Consider the following 22,715-nt stretch of genomic DNA (forward strand, 5'->3'; position numbering starts at 1 on the left):
TGTGAATACTTTCAGCGCGAGTGACTGTTGCCCCTTCTAGGTTGTTCTGGGTGCCGCCCCTGAGATCTTGATGGCCTTGAACGAGTTGTTTACGCTGATGATTTTATTAGTACCACATCAAAACTTTTAAGCCTGCAAACTTCAGAACGTCGGGAGTTCACAAAACATCAAAGATGGCGAGATGGTGACAGCTTCCGGTTCAAGCTCCGCCCTTTCAAGGTCTCGCGGATGGGTATGCAGTAGGTCATTAAGTGACGGAGGGGAGGGGGATGAAAGGGGGAGTTAAAAGTGCGGCACAACTTCAGATGTCTGATGTTCATTGTGTGTGTGTCTATAGGGTACCTTGTGAACTCATGTCTACATTAGCTTTCAGAACAACAGTCACGGTTGACTGACTTCAAGACAATAGTGGGTCATGCTTGATTGACCCCTTGATGTTGCTGACCTAATACCGTTACCCAAGTGAACTTACTCTCAAACAAAGGTCAGTCTTAGAAGACCAGATGCCCTCTAGAAAAGCGACGTGCTTTATACGCAAGTCAATCTAACGGTTTTAACCAGTTTCAGAATGGAACGGAGAGTACTGTGATGGAAAATTGTTTCACCTTATAAACACATATCTTTTTTATACTTGTGTGGCACTAGTTTCAAGACAAGCTTTGGTGACCTGTACTGAAAGGCTAATGTGAGACAAGTTTTGGTGACCTGTACTGAAAGGCTAATGTGAGACAAGATTTGGTGACCTGTACTGAAAGGCTAATGTGAGACAAGTTTTGGTGACCTGTACTGAAAGGCTAATGTGAGACAAGTTTTGGTGACCTGTACTGAAAGGCTAATGTGAGACAAGTTTTGGTGACCTGTACTGAAAGGCTAATGTGAGACAAGTTTTGGTGACCTGTGGTCAGCGCTCTATTTTCTCGTGTCCTTTATCTCGCCCGCTGCAATACAATCATGCAGGAAAACAACTTGGCGCCAAAAAAATGTATTATCATTTCTAAAAAAAATCATAATTTTGATTAGCAGCATTTTAAAGGCAACTTATCCGCCCTTGAACTTGACTCAAGTACCCACTCGATAGCTTGATTGAATCAATAAGCCAATCAAAAAGTCATCCGTTAAATTACATCACGCTACACTTGGTTTGCCATGTGGGCAGTTCCCCTGGGGTCAGGCGTTTGTGTGTCTTTGGGTGTAGGGAAGTGTGTGTGTGTATGTGTGTGCATGTAAATGTGTGTGTCTATCTGTGCGTGTGTGTGGTTTTTTTTTTGCTTGTGTGTCTATCTGTGCGTGTGTGTGGTTTTTTTTGCTTGTGTTTCTATGTGTTTCTGAGTTTGTATGTTTGCGGGTACTATTTCTAAAAATGTGCCCGACTACTTTTTATTTCATGTACACATTGTTTTCAAAAACTTGTAACATCCGTATTCTGGATCTTGGACAACCAGTCTATCCTAATTGAGGTTGTAACAATCATCAAAGGATTAACAGAGTTAAAAAGTCTTCCGTTTACTATCTGTTTATGTGACATGCGATCATAATTTAGTTCAACACATTTTTTTTTCGTATACCCAAAAACACGAAGACATTTTTCTACACCCAAAAACATGAAGATTTTTTTATACACCCAAAAACATGAAGACTTTTTTATACACCCAAAAACATTAAGACTTTTTTATACACCCAAAAACACGAAGACTTTTTTATACACCCAAAAACACGTCAGACTTTTTTATACACCCAAAAACACGAAGACTTTTTATACACCCAAAAACATGAAGACTTTTTTATACACCCAAAAACATGAAGACTTTTTTATACACCCAAAAACATGAAGACTTTTTTATACACCCAAAAACATGAGGACTTTTTTATACACCCAAAAACATGAAGACTTTTTTATACACCCAAAAACACGAAGTCTTTTTTATACACCCAATAACATGAAGACTTTTTTATACACCCAAAAACATGAAGTCTTTTTTATACACCCAAAAACACGAAGTCTTTTTTATACACCCAATAACATGAAGACTTTTTTATACACCCAAAAACATGAAGACTTTTTTATACACCCAAAAACATGAAGACTTTTTTATACACCCAATAACATGAAGACTTTTTTATACACCCAAAAACATGAAGACTTTTTTATACACCCAATAACATGAAGACTTTTTTATACACCCAAAAACATGAAGACTTTTTTATTCACCCAAAAACATGAAGACTTTTTTTATACACTATACACCCTAAAAACGAAAACTTCTCCTATACATCCAAAAACTTTTCTTATACACCCAAAAACATGAAGACTTTTCTTATACACTATACACCCTAAAAACGAAAACTTCTCCTATACATCCAAAAACTTTTCTTATACACCCAAAAACATGAAGACTTTTCTTATACACTATACACCCTAAAAACGAAAACTTCTCCTATACATCCAAAAACTTTTCTTATACACCCAAAAACATGAAGACTTTTCATATACACTATACACCATAAAAATGAAAACTTCTCCTATACATCCAAAAACTTTTCTTATACACCCAAAAAAACGCAATGTTTTTTCTACCAGCCCTAGCGCTGACGTCAAACTTACGTGTCGATTACCTCTCCCGCTGCGGGTCGACACGTTTTTGCCCGAGCGGACATAATCGAAGACTTTTTCAATCAAATTCGATCTCATTACCTGTTACAAATCCCAATTCCCTGTACCTTCCCACCCCACCCCCTACATTATAACAAGAAGGGTAGTGTCAATGCGAGAATCTATTATACGCTAACACGGAATCGTTCAAATGATTTGTACTCGATATCGTCCACGACTAACGTGCAATGAATCTGACGAGGTTACTAAATTAGCCCGCTATGATTGATGTGTCGATACCTACCGGAAGTGATAAGTCGATACCTACCGGAAGTGGTTGCCGTGCGGATGGTGAAATTAGCTCGCGCTTGTTCAGTTCTGCTCAAAAACTGCAGTGTCCTACCTATAGGACTGATGTAGGACTCTTGGGTCCTGCTGGTGTACATTTACTGAAGGACTGTACTACTTGTTTAGATCTACTGAAGGACTGTTCTACTAGTTTAGATCTACTGAAGGACTGTCCTACTTACTACTGGGTCTGTCCTACTTGTTTACTGAAGGACTGTCCTACTTGTTTACTGAAGGACTGACCTACTTATTTAGACCTACTGGGACTGTCCTACTTGTTTAGATCTACTGAAGGACTGTCCTACTTGTTTTCTGAAGGACTGTCCTACTTGTTTTCTGAAGGACTGTCCTACTTGTTTACGGAAGGACTGATCTACTTGTTTAGACCTACTGAAGGACCGTCCTACTTGTTTAGATCTACTGAAGGACTGCCTACTTGTTCAGATCTACTGAAGGACTGTCCTACTTGTTAGTGAAGGACTGACGTACTTGTTTAGATCTACTGAAGGACTGTCCTACTTGTTTACTGAAGGACTGTCCTACTTGTTTAGATCTACGGAAGGACTGCCTACTTGTTTACTGAAGGACTGTCCTACTTGTTTACTGAAGGACTGTCCTACTTGTTTAGATCTACTAAAGGACCTTGTACAATAGGATTTACAGACATTGTAACGGTTTTTTTTTTAAAATCATCGATTTCGACTATTGTTAACCATTCTCTTTCAATGGATGTGGGTGAGTGGTGGAAGGGGGGGATGAAGTTATTTAGATTTCATACACTTTTTGTGACCCGACTACCCATTGCTAGGTTTAAAATTATAAACACATCATATCCCCCCAACGCCCCCAAAGATCGTCTCCATAGACATGCTCCTCTCCGCTTATCTGGGACTCAGGTACCAAATCCAGGTAAATCTCTCACCTTATCTCACCTGCATGTCCACTTAGTGAACTCTCTACATAATACACAGGTAAACACGGCACTTAGGCTACCTGGGCGTGGTTGACAGGTAGCACTTGATGTAGTGGATGACACAGGTAGCACTTGATGTAGTGGATGACACAGGTAGCACTTGATGTAGTGGATGACACAGGTAGCACTTGATGCAATGGCTTACACAGGTAGCACTTGATGTAGTGGATGACACAGGTAGCACTTGATGTAGTGGATGACACAGGTAGCACTTGATGTAGTGGATGACACAGGTAGCACTTGATGTAGTGGATGACACAGGTAGCACTTGATGTAGTGGATGACAGGTAGCACTTGATGCAATGGCTTACACAGGTAGCAATTGATGTAGTGGATGACACAGGTAGCACTTGATGTAGTGGATGACACAGGTAGCAATTGATGTAGTGGATGACACAGGTAGCACTTGATGTAGTGGATGACACAGGTAGCACTTGATGTAGTGGATGACACAGGTAGCACTTGATGTAGTGGATGACACAGGTAGCACTTGATGTAGTGGATGACACAAATAGCACTTGATACACTGACAGATAGCACAAAAAGCCTGACCCCCCCCCCCCTCTAAAATGGCGTCATACCTCAGCCTACAACCCCCCTCACAATTCCAGTTGAATTTTTTTTTTAAACATCGATTTTTTCCAAAAACTTGTGTGAACTCATCATAAAGTATCTTAATCAGTTCCTATTATTATTTATTAAAACAGTTTTCTAAAACGCTAAATAACGGCTAAAACTCGTTTTCTAACATTGCAAAAGTGTGACGTCACACCATCTGACCCCCCCCCCCCCTCATCAAACACCGTCCTGAAATTTCGGACCACCCCTCCCCCTACGGGAGTGACGTCATATATGGACGACCCCCTTATTAGTAGTGAGAACGAGGCAGCTTACGCGGAAGTCACATGACCTACATGACGTGTGTCCCAAACAAAAGAAATCATGAACGATGATAGACTGCATTGACAAGTAGATTGTTATCATGCTCGTCGACCATTGGTCGTCAGAATCACATTTCATCTAGTTGATTAAATTCTTTAAACTGATATCTGTCTCTGTGGCGCAATCGGTTAGCGCGTTCGGCTGTTAACCGAAAGGTTGGTGGTTCAAGCCCACCCAGGGACGATATTTTTTCCTCGTAGTTATCAGTAAAATTCTTGACCTCGATCGCACCATTAATTTAACATTTTGATGGTTTCTTTTACTGTAAGTTTTAATGAAATATTTTTGTTAACCTAATAGAAATTCATTATAGCATATTACAACTTAAGAAAGCTTTGAAAGATGCCAACGTTAAAAAATAAGTAAGCTAATACCCCCCCACCCCCCGCTACTAATATCTTCTCCTTTCTTACATTCTCTCTCCTCCCCTCCCCCCTATATTTAGAGCGGCCTACATCTGCTGCTGTTATACTTATACCGATTTATAAATAGCAATATTTCCAATATTTCTTGTGTCCTTAGTCTTACTTATGTGACTCATGAGCTAGACCAGTATTGTTAGAGCGGATTTAGGCTCAAAATTATTGGGTTAATCTACTGTCCAAGTAACTCCCATGTGGTCTAGTGGTTAGGATTCCTGGCTTTCACCCAGGCGGCCCGGGTTAGATTCCCGGCATGGGAAATTTTTTTTTTCTCACGCATCCATCACAGATGATCAAAACAACACATAACTAGAGCAGAAAATGTTGGCTAAATACGAAAGTAAAACAGAACCTCTTTAAAGAGAAACCATGATTTCAGAATCTCAAATTTAATACAGAATTCACAACGTTAAAATGCACTCACATGTCATAAAAATAAAATCTTAATAGATTAACCCAAAATAAAAGTTACAAAAAAATGTCTTTCAATTCATGTTTGAGTACAACTAGGGTCAGCCAAAAACACAACATCACGTGCAGTGAGTAATTGACGAGAGCTTGATCAGGTTGTCGAGATTCATGTCCGTCACGTCGGATTGAAAACCTTTGTTTTTTATTAATTGCAACAATAATTAATTACAAGAGTCTTTGAGACACAATCAACGGGTAGTGGTTCAAAACCATCCAGGGACGTTCACATTGAAGGTGTCGGTATTGTGTTATTTGACACAAGGTAACAATCTTACAAGTTCTGAAATCACATATACACTTACACACACACACAACACACACACACATATATATGTATACATATATCGATAAGATGTAGTTTTCTTCTTAAATCACACCATTTGCATATATCTATATTTGCGAACACATACGGTTATTGTTTAATAAATGTAAATAAACCATTGGCTAAGTACTACATAAAAGAAAAGCTTGCACCATATTAAAATGTACACAAAGCACAGACACGCTCAAAAATAGAATAGCTGACTCATGGACTCGAACCTCACACATCAAAAGTCTGACTTTGACAGGCTACATTAGATTTGTTGATTCGTTTTTTTTTTTTTGTTTTTTTTTTTTAATTCTGTATCAGTTTTTTTTAATTGTCTCAGACAAAAAATATAACAAAGTAAACCAAAAAAAAAACATTTTGTCACAACACCGCGTCAGTAGTATTCTCAGCATCCCCCCTCCGCTCCCTTCCCAATAGGGCACCCACTGGTGTATTTTATTATACGCCCCCACTCCCCCTCCCCCCACCCACACGCCGTATGATGAGTCATACAACCTTAGTGGGGTTCAATTAAAATCACTAATGGATTGACATAATAAAGCAAATAAATAACAGCTTATAAACTGGTTACTCTTTCAGAAATTGCATATTAAAGGGAAATAACAAGATGTATAACCTACATGAAATACGGAACCATTACCTCCCCTATCATCGGAATGTGTTACTAAAAGTGGTGTGTGTAGATTTTGCTGTAGCGAAAAAAAACAAAATTTATGATATAATATAGGGATGAAGTTGATTGAAATATAAGCTTAAATATAGAAAACGATTAATCAATTTAGGGTCTCCGAGCAGTTGAAAGTTGACAAAATTTGACGAATTTAATATCATTTTTTTCGTCTCCTAGATGAATGTAACTTCAACTGGTTTTTTGTTGTTGTTGTTGTTGTTTCGTTGCTTTTTTGTAACTGCGTTTTTTTCTCCGTATAGTGTGGCCTATTTTAACTGCTGTATCGGCTATCATTGAAAGTATCGTATATATAAACCAATCTATCAAAAACAAACAGACACACACACACATATACCAGACCTACAACGCTTTTAATATTAGCCCTAAAGATAAAAGCAGTTGCCACAAATGGGCCCATGTTGTGTGTAAACCAACAGCTGTGTTGCCTGACTTCTTCTTGGCGATCACGTGTGTCTTGCGCGATGGCTGGGTCAGTGTGTCAGACGTCTGGGGCGTGCTGCCGGATGTGACGTCAGCGTGTGTAGTGGTGGCTGTGACGTCGCTACCGGTGTCGTTGCTGGGTGGCGCCGTTTTATTTTTAGCCGACGGGGGATAACTCTGAGCACACGAGCTGGGGATGAACGAGAGCAGGAACTGGGCGTGGAGTTCCCCCAGACCGTGGCCACAAGATTCGGACAGGGCGTCCCTCTGACAGGCCGCCAGCGAGTTGAAGAAGCTGGGAAGGGGGAAAAAAAGCAATTAAAGTTAAAACATAAAAAGTAAAGTTATCAATTCAGTCTGACGGTCCATTGGGCAGATGAAGTAATAATCATCTCTGTCTTGAAGGAATTTGATCAACGCAATGCCCAGACGCAGGGGCGTAGCGAGGGGGGTGGGCGGGGGGGGGGGGGGGGCGGAACGCACCGGGTGACACCATTTAGGGGGGTGACACCAAGGCAAAAAAATTGCAAAATATATAGAGGAAAACTTGAAAAGGGGGGGGGGGGTGCAAATCGAAAGTTTGAGGGGGCGCGGGGGGGGGGGGGGGGTGATACCATTAAGTGCCGCACCGGGTGACACCCGACCTCGCTACGCCACTGCCCAGACGCCTTTATTTTTCCTAATATAAATCAGGCACCCAACAGAGCTAGGTGATATCAGGAATGTAAAACAAACTCGAGTCCGTTCGGGTTAGCAGCAGTGCCGGCGCCACGTTATTTAGCGCCCTAGGCAAAACTTATTAAGACGCCCCCTTTCACACAAATTAATTACTAAAACATATGTATAAGAAAACAATTAATTAAAAGTGACGTATTAATTTATTATCAATTGCATGCACGTTATACGTAGACATCAAAATCAAATTGTACTTGCCTCCTTCGTCTCAAAAGTTTGTACTAATTCCTTCAATTCCAGTTTGCAAGCGTAATTACATTTTATTGAAATTGTTGCTAAGTCCCCCCCCCCCCCCGCCCCCAGAAAATTTTAAGTGCTTCCCCCCCCCCTCCCGGGAGAAAAAAGTCTGGAAAAAAAACGTTGAAAAAAAAAAGTTCTTGTATTGTTGGGCTCTCTGCAGTCCTTTACAAGGTGAGTTCCAAAACGGAACTTACCTCTTTGAAGGTTGACTGTCTTTAGTTATAATTGTAAAAAGTCTATATTGTGTGATTATGTAACGATTTTTTAGTTTTTGAAAAATAAAAGATTATAAATGTTATAGATTCCAGCCTAAAATTGTTATATATAAATCCTTTAGGTGAGGGTGAAAAATATGAAAAGACAATTAATTAGATGTTTAATTTATGACTAAGACTGTTTGTCTAATAACATTAAGTATTGCAATCTACAACGGCTACTGATATATTTGTTTTTCAACTTGATAATGCTAAAAATAACTACCAAACTATTTTGTTTAAAACTTAAGCTCTATATAATTTTTACAATAGCAAATAATAACTTAAAGTTGTATTTATATGTAAGCGGTCAACCTGAGGTGCAGGAATTTGAAAGGAATGTAAAGTTAAGCAACGAATTATCTCCCATTTGAAAATCCTAATAACAAAATTTTATTCAAGGGAATGAACTTTCATAAAGAATAGCTAAATTAATTAAGTGTAACTAAGACATGTTTGAAAAACACCATAATACGCTTTAAATTTTATTACGTAATAATTATAACACACGTTTTACATTAGCTATGTAATCTTGTTAAAAACACTACATTTTACCTATTGAATGCTTAACTCTAGGTTATATTTGAAAGTCTAAAAACGGTAGCTTTATTACAACATACTTCTATTCAATTTTGATGACATGTACATTTAATGCTAAATTTATACATCGATAATAGAAAATTTTGGATCCCCTAATTAAGGGACGTCTTTTAGAAAATCTAACGCGGGCAACTGTATTAGACCAGGGGTCGGCAACCTTTTGAAGCGGAAGAGCCATAAGTTACAATTTTCAAAATTTCCCTGGTTTTAAAGAGCCACTAATATTTTTTTATTTCATATATTTTATTTTTTTATTAAGATTATTAGTATTTGTTCAAGGAGCTGGAGAGCCGCATCTTGATATCAAAAGAGCCGCATGCGGCTCGCGAGCCGCAGGTTGCCGACCCCTGTATTAGACCAAGGGTCGGCAACCTGCGGCTCTTTTGGTGTCCAGTTGCGGCTCTTTAGCTCCATGTACAAATATTAATAATTATTTTATTTTATTTTTAAAAACTCATAAAAATATTAGTCTACAACACTCGGTAATAAACGATATAACAATAGATATAAACAATAAACATTCACTATTATATTAGAATATTTAGTTTCTCCCTATCTCAATCTACTTCCTATTACGTTGTCCATTCCGAATTGAAACATTCAACTTCATACTGGATATCACAAAGAAACTAAACCAGCCAAGTGTAAAACTGAAAGGAAAAACCCAGCCTATGTATTTCTTGAAGAAGTGGTTTGTTTAGAAAAAAAAATACTTTTTTGTTAAATACATGATGAGCGGTAAATTATTTAATAACGGAAAATCTGAAAAACAATATCGTTATGAAACCAATGCTACTATTCAATCACTTCAACATTAATATAAACAAAATGAAGGATGTTTTCGCTGAGAGATTTGAGCTATTCAAAACAAATGCAAGTACCCTGACTTACATAGTAGATCCTCATCACAGCACAAATTCAAATGAGATTATTACATATATATTTAAATTATATATATATATATGTATATATATATATATATATATATATATATATATATATATATATATATATATATATATATATATATATATATATATATATATATATAATCGTAAACAAATATACTATTGACATAAAGATGTTAGTGGCTCTTTAAAAACCGGGTAAGGTTGTAAATTGGAACTTTTGGCTCTTTCGTCTCAAAAGGTTGCCGACCGCTGTTTTAGACAATGCTAGAATTACTGATTAAATATAAAAAAAAATTATAATTTGACAAAACAAAGTTTACAGTTAGTTATAAATTCCATCCTATTTAATAGTATATATTAGTGCTTTAAGAGTGGTAATATAGATTCCTAAAAAACTAAAGATTTTTCAACTAGAGAACGCCCACCTTTCGTTGTAGTGTGTTCCGTACTAAATTGAAATAATCTAACTTACGATAAACTCGGCTACTCAATATACTCTACTACATTCACAACACATATCAAACTTCGATACCTAAACATAACTAGACTCAATGCTCCAGAACTACGACACCAACTCGCTTAACTTTACCAAGCTCTACAAACGATACTCCAAATCAACAACGATTTCACTCAGAGTTTTTTCCAGGCATCTCTTCGGGGGGGGGGGGGGGGGGGACGAGACTTACAAGCCCTTAGATAACCTTTTGAAATGTTCGAAATTTAAACTACGAATTTATTTAATCGTTTTCTTCATCAATTATGTGACACCAAATTAAAAAGGCAAAATGACTGGTAAAAAGCACCCCGACCTTTCCAGTATTAGGGAGGTGGGGTTGCATTTTCACCATCGCGAATAAATATACGCCTATATAGACCTAATTTTGGAGTGGGGGTGCAAAATTAATAGTTCGTCCTGGGAGTAGATCGCTACTCCTTTATAAAAGTTATTAATTATTAGGGACTTTTTTTATAGTAGCGATCAAACATTTTACGCCCCCCCCCCCCCTAGGGATGGTGCCCTAGGCGACCGCCTAGTTCGCCCTATAGGTAGGGCCTGCCCTGTTTAGCAGTTGATCGCTCTACCGCCCGGCTTGAAGGAATTATACTTATCCATTATGTAATTACACTTAAAAAGTGCAAACGTAAAGGAAGAAACATTTTTTTTCTAAATACCTGTTCGGCAATACAGTGTCATTGATACATTGAACGGTGTCAAATTGGTGCTTTTGGCAGTGTTAAATAGATGCTTTTAAAAATACTTTTAAAAGAAAGTCTTCCATTTACTACCTGTTTATGTGACATGCGACCATAATTTAGTTCCACACATTTCCATACTTGAGACAGATCACTAATTTTAAAACGACTTGGGTTATTTTAAAGGTTGATTGAGTTTTGTGATGGTTTAATCTTACCTGCACTGAATGTAAAAAGTCGCCGTGACATTTCTCATCGATTTGGACATTTCCGTTTTGATCTTCTCGTAGGCCTGGTTCTTGCACTCGGAGTCTTGTCCCATGACTTTGTTCATACACTCACCCGAGGCAAGGATATCTGGACATGGAGAGGTCAGGCAGGGGTCAGCACATGCGAGAATAACTGGGTAGTCAATGGTCAAGAATAACTGGCAAGTCAATGGTCAAGAATAACTGGTAAGTCAATGGTCAAGAATAACTGGCAAGTCAATGGTCAAGAATAACTGGGTAGTCGATGGTCAAGAATAACTGGCTATTCAATGGTCAAGAATAACTGGCTATTCAATGGTCAAGAATAACTGGCAAGTCGATGGTCAAGAATAACTGGCTATTCGATGGTCAAGAATAACTGGCAAGTCGATGGTCCATAATAACTGGCAAGTCGATGGTCAAGAATAACTGGCTATTCAATGGTCAAGAATAACTGGTTAGTCAATGGTCAAGAATAACTGGCAAGTCGATGGTCCATAATAACTGGCTTGTCGATGGTCAAGAATAACTGGCAAGTCAATGGTCAAGAATAACTGGCAAGTCAATGGTCAAGAATAACTGGTTAGTCAATGGTCAAGAATAACTGGCTAGTCAATGGTCAAGAATAACTGGGTAGTCAATGGTCAAGAATAACTGGCTAGTCGATGGTCAAGAATAACTGGCAAGTCAATGGTCCATAATAACTGGCTTGTCGATGGTCAAGAATAACTGGCAAGTCAATGGTCCATAATAACTGGCTTGTCGATGGTCAAGAATAACTGGCAAGTCGATGGTCCATAATAACTGGTTTGTCGATGCAGTAGCGTAGCGAGGGGGGGGGGCGGGGGGGGGGGGACATATGTTCCGGGCGCCGACCTTAGGGGTCGCCAAAATGGGTTGGAAAAGTAAATAGAAAGGTTGAGGGGGGTGCAAATCGAAAGTTTGAGGGGGGGGGGGGGTGCAAATGGAAATCTCGAGGGGGGGGGGGTGCAAATCGAAAAGTTTGTCCCCGGGCGCCGGGAAGGGTCGCTACGCCTCTGTGTCGATGGTCAAGAATAACAGGCTAGTCAATGGTCAAGAATAACAGGCTAGTCAATGGTCAACACATGCGAAAATAACTTAGTGGTCAATGTTCAATGCATGCAAGAGCTGTTTGACTGAGGGACGTTCTATATGCTCGAGCCAGTGATGCGACTTACAAGCAAGCAGCCGTAAGCGCTACCATCTGACCACGCCGTCCCTATGAGTAGTTCTTTAGTAAAGCAGACAGAATTTTTCAGTTTGCACAACGGAAAATAGTTAGTATAACAATACAGATTATTTAGTTCGTACAACGAAACATATTATTTAGTTCGTACAACGAAACAGATTATTTAGTTCATACAACAAAACATTATTTAGTTCGTACAACGAAACATATTAATTAGTTCATACACCGAAACAGATTATTTAGTTCGTACAACGAAACAGATTATATAGTTCGTACAACGAAACATATTATTTAGTTCATAAAACGAAACAGATTATTTAGTTCGTACAACGAAACAGATTATTTAGTTCGTATAACGAAACATATTAATTAGTTCATACAGCGAAACAGTTTATTTAGTTCGTACAACGAAACAGATTATTTAGTTCGTACAACGAAACAGGCTATTTAGTTCATACAACGAAACAGACCACAGATACAACATTGAGGACCTACCGTCTTGTCGCTCACACAGGATGGGGAGAGCGGCCTTGACCCTGTTTGGGTTGACCAGTCTGTCCAGCACGAGCGCCTGGCTCGTGTTCCGGCACTGGGCCACGAGATTCTCAACGCACGTGACGAACTGGGTCATGTGACCGTCCCTGAAACACACAGACACGGAGCTTGACCAATCAACAACAGGTGGGGCTGTCCACGTGACCCTCAGGCTGACCCTTACCAGACCAGCGGCTACCATGCTGCCAGTGGTCATACTCAGTGGCGTAGCTACCGTAAAGCTGGCGTAAGCAAGGCATATGGGCCCAAGGCAAAAACGGGCCCTTTTTCGAAAGTTTGAAGGCGGGGTGGGGGGGGGGGGTGCAAATCGAAGGTCTGAGGGGGAGGGGGTGCAAATCGAAAGTTTGAGGGGGGGTTGCAAATCGAAAGTCTGAGGGAGGGAGGTGCAAATCGGAAGTTTGACCCCGGTCGCCGGGAAGGGTCGCTACGCATCTGAAGGGCCCACTAACACTTTTTGCATAGGGCCCAAAAATCCTAGCTACGCCACTGGTCATACCATATACGTTTAGGGGGCGGGCTAATACTATAATCATATATTAGATTCTATTCAGACTTCCTCCATATTATGTTGTATAACATGTACATAGATCAACACCTATTAAGTAGCAAAAATAGGACCCCCCCCCCCCCCCCCCAAGATACCATGTGATAGGGCTATTAAAAGATGAGAATTACAATCTCGTAATTTTAGAAAAAAAATTGCTCGTTATATCTTAGAAAAATTGGAGCGCCTTAAACGTACTAAAATGTGTTCAAAGTAAAGGATGCTATAGAACTAAACCAATTGTATGAAAATATTCATCCAATCGGATCAAATCAGAGGCGTAGCGACCCTTCCCGGCGCCCGGGGACAAACTTTCGATTTGCACCCCCCCTCGAACTTTTCATTTGCACCCCCCTCAAACTTTCGATTTGCACCCCCCCCCTCGAACTTTTCCTTTGCACCCCCCCTCAAACCTTCAATTTGGCACCCCCCCCCTGAGGTTGGCGCCCGGGTGCATATGTCCCCCCCGCCCCCCCCCCCCCACCCTCGCTACGCCTCTGGATAAAATTACAAAACGCATAGTAAATCAATATTTCACATAGGCTACGTCCGCCTCTCCTTATCCGTTTTGTACTATTTAATATCTGTAGGCTTCGATCCTTTAGGAGAAGTACATTTCTTATTAGATTTGAGATAAAATTGTAATCGGTAAGATAAAAGTGTAATATAAAAAATGATAAAGTACATGCTTTAAAACGCGTTTCTTTTTAAAATATGACGTAACGAGCCGACCCACGGCGTATCATACGCCTCTATTTAGTTGTTGTTTTTTCTACTTTTCAGTAATTCATAATTTGTGAATTCGACAGTAACAACGCTGCCACTGAAAATATTTGCTTTAAAACACTATCAGAAGCTCGTTAAGGACGATAAACCCCCCTTCTTTCCCCCTTCCGTTAAAGTAAACTCCACTTAGTTACCACCCCCCCCCCCCCCCACGTTTAAAATCGTTTCAAACTAAATTATCTGCCCCTAATAGTCGTCACTAAGCCCGGCTCTGTTTGTAAACATTTAGAGTGAACCACAGCTCACCAGACCATTTAGGAGTGGGGCTGGTAGGGAGCGCGTTTACAGCTTGTTTTCTAGCGTCTCCCAGAAGAGAATTATATATATAGATTTATACTCGAGTGACGTCTGCTTTCCTTGTTTGTAAAGGACGAGTGACCTCCCCCGAAAAAAAAACCTTCTTTTGGTGGGTTTTTGTGTACACAGCATAGACTGACGATAAAAACATCTTGATGATAATTTCCCTTTGTTGACTGAAGACTAATCACTGAGTTCACAGCCCACAAAGTGCTCCACGCTAATCCAGCACAAGCAGACCTTCCCCCCCCCCCCCCCTCCCCCCTTTACTGCCTCCTCTCCCCACCCACCTTTCCACGGACATCACGGACATCACCGACGTAACCTTCTTTCTCCAACATAAAACGATTTGGAAAAAATGGAGAGTAGGGACACCAGTCTCTGTGGCGCAATCGGTTAGCGCGTTCGGCTGTTAACCGAAAGGTTGGTGGTTCAAGCCCACCCAGGGACGGACTTTTATTTTTTTTTTCGTATTTTAAAAAATTACAATTTTAAAAAAAATATGATTAAGAAAATGAAAAATTAATTTGGAAACAATTCTGCAAAGAAAAATGGGGAAAATAATGATACGAATTAAAAAAATTATCTCGCCCGATAAGGGACTTGAACCCTTGACCCTCAGATTAAAAGTCTGATGCTCTACCGACTGAGCTAACCGGGCTCTTACTTACACATCAGATATAATAATGAAGTACTATGGGTAATCTGAGAGGTTCCCAGAAAAATGTAAAAATCATATTTATTATAGGCCTAGCAATGCACTTTAATTTTGCCATTATAGGTGGAAAATTGTCTTATTATGCAACAGTGCATATCTGGTGATTTTTTTTTATTTTTTTTTTTTGCTGTCATTAAAAGCTCGATTAAAAATAAATTTTCTAAGCGCATTTTTGTTTTTGTGCTGTTTTCCGTTGCGTATTTTCCAATCTGAGAATTCTAATTCATTTGTATCAAGTTAAGAACTGATAACGTCAAATTTTTAAACTGCTAGGCTAGGGTAACGGACAACGGGTCGTCTATTCATTATGTCCACACGAGGAGAGAGGGGATTGTATTCTGCTCGTCAGAGCATTAAAATAAAATTCCTTTAAAATTCTTTCTTCTGTTGTAAGTAAACCAATTAGGGTAATGAACTTGATGTGGTGTAATGATTTTATGGGTCACTGCGTCCAACCACATGAAATAATAATTTGAAATCTTCTTTTCATGTCTGACATTTTTTTTTTTGAATACCCTCAATCAGTCGTTGGTTTAAATATGGAAAAAATCCATTAAAAAAAAACAAGCGCTCATTATAAAAAAATGCATAACGCTTTTTTTTAATTAAAAAAAAGAGAAATATAGTGAAAAAAATCAATCACTTTAGGACCACAGGTGGAAAAAAAAAGGGGGGGGGAAGGGTGTTGTGTCTAAAATCAAGATTTTTATTCATCATCAGAAATAGATGACCCACTAGCAGAATGGTTCAATTTCAGGAACCTCCTACCTACTGCTCCAGGATTTAAACCCTCAACCACAGTGTAGGTGTTTGAACCTTCAACCTACTCCGCCCTTGATTTGAACACCTTCTCACAGTGTATGTGTTTGAAACTAATACCTGTTGTGCCAGGATTTGAACCCCTACCCACAGTACAGTTGTTTGAACCTCCTACCTACTGCGCCAGGATCTGAACCCCTACCCCCAGCGCCCGTGTGTGTACTCACTGCGTGCTGCGCCAGGATTCGAACCCCCACCCCCAGTGTGTGTACTCACTGCGTGCAGTACTTCCTGATCTGTGTGTGCCAGGATTCGAACCCCTACCCCCTGTGTGTGTACTCACTGCGTGCAGTACTTCCTGATCTGTGTGTGCCAGGATTCGAACCCCTACCACCTGTGTGTGTACTCACTGCGTGCAGTACTTCCTGATCTGTGTGTGCCAGGATTCGAACCCCTACCACCTGTGTGTGTACTCACTGCGTGCAGTACTTCCTGATCTGTGTGTGCCAGGATTTGAACCCCTACCCACAGCGCCCATGTGTGTACTCACTGCGTGCAGTACTTCCTGATCTGTGTGTAGTCCAGCGTCATGGTGCCAGACTGGGTCACGTGACCGTCCACCGCCCCCGCGTGCACGGACTGCGAGAGCTCCGTGAAACAGCCCTGGGTCACTTTCACCAAATCCTCAGGACATTTGTCCTCTGGGCAGTCCCCACCCGGACATTTGTCCTCTGCACTTTGCGCTGCTTCAATTTGAAAAAAAAAAAAAACATTGTCTGATAGTTGCTTTAACATTGTTATACAGATTAGACATTCAGGATTTATTTTAAAAGGTATTCTTCTAAACTGAATTTTAAAGGTTATTTCACATTATTAAAGATGAGTGTCAATTTTAATTAATTAAAATTGACCAAAATGTATAATAATGGCCAATGTCAGTTAAAATTCTTGGAGAGAAATTGTTGCTTTAAAATAATTCCTATTTGACAAGGGGGAGGGGATGTTTTCTTAAGTATGACGTCATTTAGGAGTGTGTGTTACTTTTAATGATGATGGGAAAGGGGAGGGTAGGTGAAAATAATTTTAAAATTGTCGTCATTTGTTTTCGATCATTGATAAAGATTCATCACGTGTTTTCTCTAAAATGATGTAGTTCCCATATTCCATTTTTAAAATCTCATCCTTGAAGTTTCGAATTGTGTGATGGTTTTTGGGAAGGGATCCTGGAAATGTTATTGGCTAAAACTTTGTGGAGAAGTTAATTGGATGTCACGTGATACGACAGTACAATTTTTGTGTTTGTGTCATTTTGTAATATGTGCACAATCACACAGTAGTAAAGTTAAAGTATTTCACATAACCAATAAAACAGTAATCACATTTTTAATTTTTAAGAAAGTATTTAAAAGATGTAATAAAAAATCTATTTTTACCTAACACCCCAAGAAACAGAAGGTGGAGAAATATCCGGTAGAAATCACGCAATAACATTTGTATCGGGAATATCACGTTCTAAATATAGCACTGACTTACAAACACTTTATACGGCTATACAAATTACTTATTGGGAATTCCCACAAACTCGATTACGCCAAGTCCAATATTCCATGAAATCAGAAGGCTCGCACTTAAAAAAGAACACGTAATTTTACTATTGTAAGCTACACTTTATAAAAAAAAACTAATTATATGTTGGTATAGATTTCCAGTGAAATCCGTTTTCCACAAAATTTGATGTTGCTATAGTAGCATCCTTCAAGTGAGTAAAATATCAAGAAAACCAAAGGCTAAAATGTGTTACGAATAAAATACTTTTGCTTGGTAATTATAATACCAACACGCATGAGTAAACAATATCTGACCCCTGTTTGTTATGGACTGACCATACCGCAGGCTAAGACATGACCGGGACTAGATATAAATGGCCGGTGTCTTTTTACTGTCTCATCACCATGGCCAAAAACTCTGACCACGTGACGTCATTTGTTGACCCAAGGTCGTGAATGTCAACCCAAGGCTGGACATTGCCAGGGTTGAAGAATCCGCGGTTTGGCCGCGAGGTGGCTAAAATGTTTCACGTCTGCTTGTGACTTCATCGTTACTTCTGCTCGTCACTGCGTAGTTACGTCTGCTAGTCATTCAAGGTGACGTCTGCTAGTCAGTTTTGGTGACGTCTGCTGGTATTTTTGGTGACGTCTGCTAGTCATTCAAGGTGGCGTTTGCTAGTCATTCAAGGTGACGTCGGCTAGTCAGTTTTGGTGACGTCTGCTAGTCAGTTTTGGTGACGTCTGCTAGTCAGTTTTGGGGACGTCTACTGGTTTGTGTGATAGAGATGAATACAAAGACATATTTTGGTGTTAGACAAGTGTACCACTGAACTGTGTATAAGGGGCTATATATAAAAACATCACCTTAAACAACATCACCATAAACAACATCACCATAAACAGCATCACCATAAACAACATCACCATAAACAACATCACCATAAAGAACATCACCATAAAGAACATCATCATAAACAACATCACCATAAGCAACATCACCATAAACAACATCACAATAAACAACATCACCATAAACAACATCACCATAAACAACATCACAATAAACAAAATCACCATAAACAAAATCATCATAAACCACATCACCATAAACAACATCACCATAAACAACATCATCATAAACAACATCACCATAAACAACATCATCATAAACAACATCACCATAAACAACATCACCATAAACAACATCACCATAAACAACATCACAATAAACAAAATCACCATAAACAAAATCATCATAAACCACATCACCATAAACAACATCACCATAAACAACATCATCATAAACAACATCACCATAAACAACATCATCATAAACAACATCACCATAAACAACATCGCCATAAACAACGTCACATAAACAACGTCACATAAACAACATCACCATAAACAACATCATCATAAACAACATCACCATAAACCACATCACCATAAACAACATCACAATAAACAAAGTCACCGTAAACAACATCACCATAAACAACATCACAATAAACAAAGTCACAATAAACAACATCACAATAAACAAAGTCACCATAAACAACATCGCCATAAACAACATCACATAAACAGCATCACATAAATAACATCACCGTAAACAACATCACCATAAACAACATCACAATGAACAAAATCACCATAAACAACATCACCATAAACAACATCACAATAAACAACATCACCATAAACAACATCACAATAAACAAAGTCACCATAAACAACATCACCATAAACAACATAAACCATAAACAACATCACCATAAACAACATCACCATAAACAACATCACCATAAACAAAGTCACCATAAACAACATCACCATAAACAACATAAACCATAAACAACATCACCATAAACAACATAAACCATAAACAACATCACTCATCTTAAAAGAATTTCACCCCATCCCTCCCCATCGTAACACAAAACCAGATCCCATAAAATGACGTCACATATCGTCCTACAACCGCCTTTAAAATTACAACCTTTGTTTGTTTTTAATTTCTGAAAAAATAAACTGATATCGGTCAATAGTAAGTATATAAATCAAATGGGTTTTTTTTTTGCAATTTATGGGGGAAAAAAGTAATTTTATTACGCAAAATTTCGGCTTAATTCAATTTCCAATATTTTTTTTTAAAAGTGTAGAAGTATGAAATCACAGTATGAAACCTCCCCTCGTTTCATATCAGAGGTCCACCCCCTCCCCCTGGCCCCTCCCACTCAGAGGCGTAGCGACCCTTCCCGGCGCCCGGGGACAAACTTTCAATTTCAATCAAACTATTTATAATGCAAAAATGGAGCTAAAATGACATTTTTATTTGTTTTTACAACCCATTTTGGCGCCCCCTACGGTCGGCGCCCGGGGACATATGTGCCCCCCTGCCCCCCATTGCTACGCCTCTGCTCCCACTACCAATTTGACATCAAATATGGACGACCCCTGAGGAAAAAATTAAACGAAAAATCAAATTTGAAAAAATTTGAGCGATTTTCCACTTTTAAATCTGAAGTTTAAAAACTGCATACGATATCGTGTATCGTGTATTTTCTGGTTAACTTTTAACCCCATTGCGTGTGTTTTATCAGAGATAACTCTCAGAGATAATTCTCGAACTGTGTTTAAAGTTATCTCCCCTGAATTGACCACCACGACGGGATTACGCAACCATTGGCTTTATCGAATATTTAACCCCCGTGAAATTCTTGCCCAAAATCAACCAATGAAAATGCGTGTTACAGCGGCGCACGGATGTCTGGCATAGCCTAGCCCGCCGGTCAGGGGAGGCAAACATTCTCGGACGCCGAAAGCAAACCTCGAGGCGGATGTTCTCGCGAGAACTCACGGGTTTGAAACAACACCGGACCTTGTCACATGACCCCTCTGTTGACCCCCCTTAATCCTATTTGGAGCGATCCACAAGGTCGATATTTTTATTTTATTTTGAATATTTTTTTACATTGTAGCAAAAAGACGGTAAGCAGCCATTGAGAAACATTATAACAAAAAATGTTTGCGTCTTTGCACGGTGGAGGGAAACAGGGGAGGGGGGGTACGGATAATCTTTGACATAAAAGATTAATAATCCCGGAGTTTAAAAAGTTGGCACCTGCAGTTATGAGGTATTTGAATGTGGTGGTGTGTGTATGCCTTTGTGTGTTTGTGTGTGTAGGTCTCTATGGGGTTGTGTGTGGTGGTGTGTGGAGGCATATGTGTGGTGGTGTGTGGAGTCATATGTGTGGTGGTGTGTGGAGGCATATGTGTGGTGGTGTGTGGAGACATATGTGTGGTGGTGTGTGTAGGCATATGTGTGGTGGTGTGTGGAGGCATATGTGTGGTGGTGTGTGTAGGCATATGTGTGGTGGTGTGTGGAGGCATATATGTGGTGGTGTGTGGAGGCATATGTGTGGTGGTGTGTGGAGGCATATGTGTGGTGGTGTGTGGAGGCATATGTGTGGTGGTGTGTGGAGGCATATGTGTGGTGGTGGGTGAAGATCTATGTGTGGTGGTGGGTGAAGGTCTATGTGTGGTGGTGTGTGTAGGTCTATGTGAGGTGGTGGGTGTAGGTCTATGTGTGGTGGTGGGTGAAGGTCTATGTGTGGTGGTGGGTGTAGATCTATGTGTGGTGGTGGGTGAAGGTCTATGTGTGGTGGTGTGTGTAGGTCTATGTGTGGTGGTGTGTGTATGTCTATGTGAGGTGGTGGGTGTAGGTCTATGTGTGGTGGTGGGTGTAGGTCTATGTGTGGTGGTGTGTGTATGTCTATGTGAGGTGGTGGGTGTAGGTCTATGTGAGGTGGTGGTTGTAGATCTATGTGTGGTGGTGGGTGTAGGTCTATGTGTGGTGGTGGGTGTATGTCTATGTGAGGTGGTGGTTGTAGATCTATGTGTGGTGGTGGGTGTAGATCTATGTGTGGTGGTGTGTGTATGTCTATTTGACGTGTTGTGATTTGTGTAGGCATATGTGTGTAGGGGTCTGTGTGGTGTGTGATAGTCTATGTGTGGTGTGTGTGTAGATCTATGTGTGGTGTGTGTGTAGATCTATGGGTGGTGGTGGGTGTAGGTCTATGTGTGGTGGTTTGTGTAATGGATCAGGTGAGTGTATGCACTGGGTTTGGTAATGGATTAAATGAGTGTATGGATTGGGTGAGATAATGGATTAGTTGAGTTAATGGATTAGTTGAGGGAAGGGACTAGTTGAGGGAATGTATTAGGTGAGGGAATGGACTAGTTGAGGGAATGTATTAGGTGAGGGAATGGACTAGTTGAGGGAATGTATTAGGTGAGGGAATGGACTAGTTGAGGGAATGTATTAGGTGAGGGAATGGACTAGTTGAGGGAATGTATTAGGTGAGGGAATGGACTAGTTGATGGAATGTATTAGGTGAGGGAATGGACTAGTTGAGGGAATAGAATTAGATGCGGTTGCTGAGACTGTAGGGTATGAATTAGAAAAGAGTGTGGATTGAAACAAGGTCTGGGCTAAATTCGGAGGGGGGGGGTGGGGGGTGGAGGGGAGAGTGGCTGAAGGTACAGTATTTGGATTTTATGTGGAGGGAATGGATTAATGATGAGACCGTGGATTAAAGGACTTAAAGTCTCATCGAGATATACAGATTAGCAAACACATGTTACTAAATATAGACATCAACTGACGTGATGAATACGCCCTCTACCGGTCCACATAGTAAAACAGACGTTAAGGTTTGGGTTAGGTCTAATGACACTAGCTTAGACATAGATGTGTCAGGAAATCATTGGCTTGTGGAGATGATTCAATGATAGGAGATGGGAAGATACATAATTTACTGGGTCTAAGGCTAGGGGGCAGATATGTGTGGGGAGGGGAGGAGTCGGGGGTGGATAGGGAGAGGGGGTGGGGGTTGATGGAGATTAATTGAAAAGCTCAATCTA

At 39.9% G+C, this 22,715-nt stretch overlaps 1 protein-coding gene and 4 non-coding genes across 5 annotated transcripts; 3 read left to right on the forward strand and 2 right to left on the reverse strand.

Moving 5' to 3' along the window:
- Positions 1 to 4,962: 4,962 nt before the first annotated feature.
- Trnan-guu (transfer RNA asparagine (anticodon GUU)) lies at positions 4,963 to 5,036 on the forward strand. Its single transcript has one exon. It is a non-coding gene; the product is annotated as a tRNA-Asn (tRNA).
- Positions 5,037 to 5,463: 427 nt separating this feature from the next.
- Positions 5,464 to 5,535, forward strand: Trnae-uuc (transfer RNA glutamic acid (anticodon UUC)). The gene has a single exon. It is a non-coding gene; the product is annotated as a tRNA-Glu (tRNA).
- A 1,553-nt stretch (positions 5,536 to 7,088) lies between these two features.
- On the reverse strand, positions 7,089 to 13,212 carry LOC131934689 (uncharacterized). Its single transcript, XM_059290775.1, has 3 exons — positions 13,076 to 13,212; positions 11,341 to 11,479; positions 7,089 to 7,483 (listed from the first exon to the last, which is right to left on the reverse strand). The coding sequence occupies exons 1-3, from the start codon at positions 13,209 to 13,211 to the stop codon at positions 7,108 to 7,110; spliced, it is 651 nt and encodes a 216-aa protein (XP_059146758.1). The 5' UTR covers position 13,212; the 3' UTR covers positions 7,089 to 7,107.
- Positions 13,213 to 15,139: 1,927 nt separating this feature from the next.
- On the forward strand, positions 15,140 to 15,213 carry Trnan-guu (transfer RNA asparagine (anticodon GUU)). The gene has a single exon. It is a non-coding gene; the product is annotated as a tRNA-Asn (tRNA).
- A 137-nt stretch (positions 15,214 to 15,350) lies between these two features.
- On the reverse strand, positions 15,351 to 15,423 carry Trnak-uuu (transfer RNA lysine (anticodon UUU)). Its single transcript has one exon. It is a non-coding gene; the product is annotated as a tRNA-Lys (tRNA).
- Positions 15,424 to 22,715: the final 7,292 nt, after the last annotated feature.

Source organism: Physella acuta, unplaced genomic scaffold (genome assembly GCF_028476545.2).
Source record: "Physella acuta isolate Inbredline_101_S28 unplaced genomic scaffold, ASM2847654v3 ptg000115l, whole genome shotgun sequence".
Taxonomy (NCBI): Eukaryota; Metazoa; Mollusca; class Gastropoda; family Physidae; genus Physella; species Physella acuta.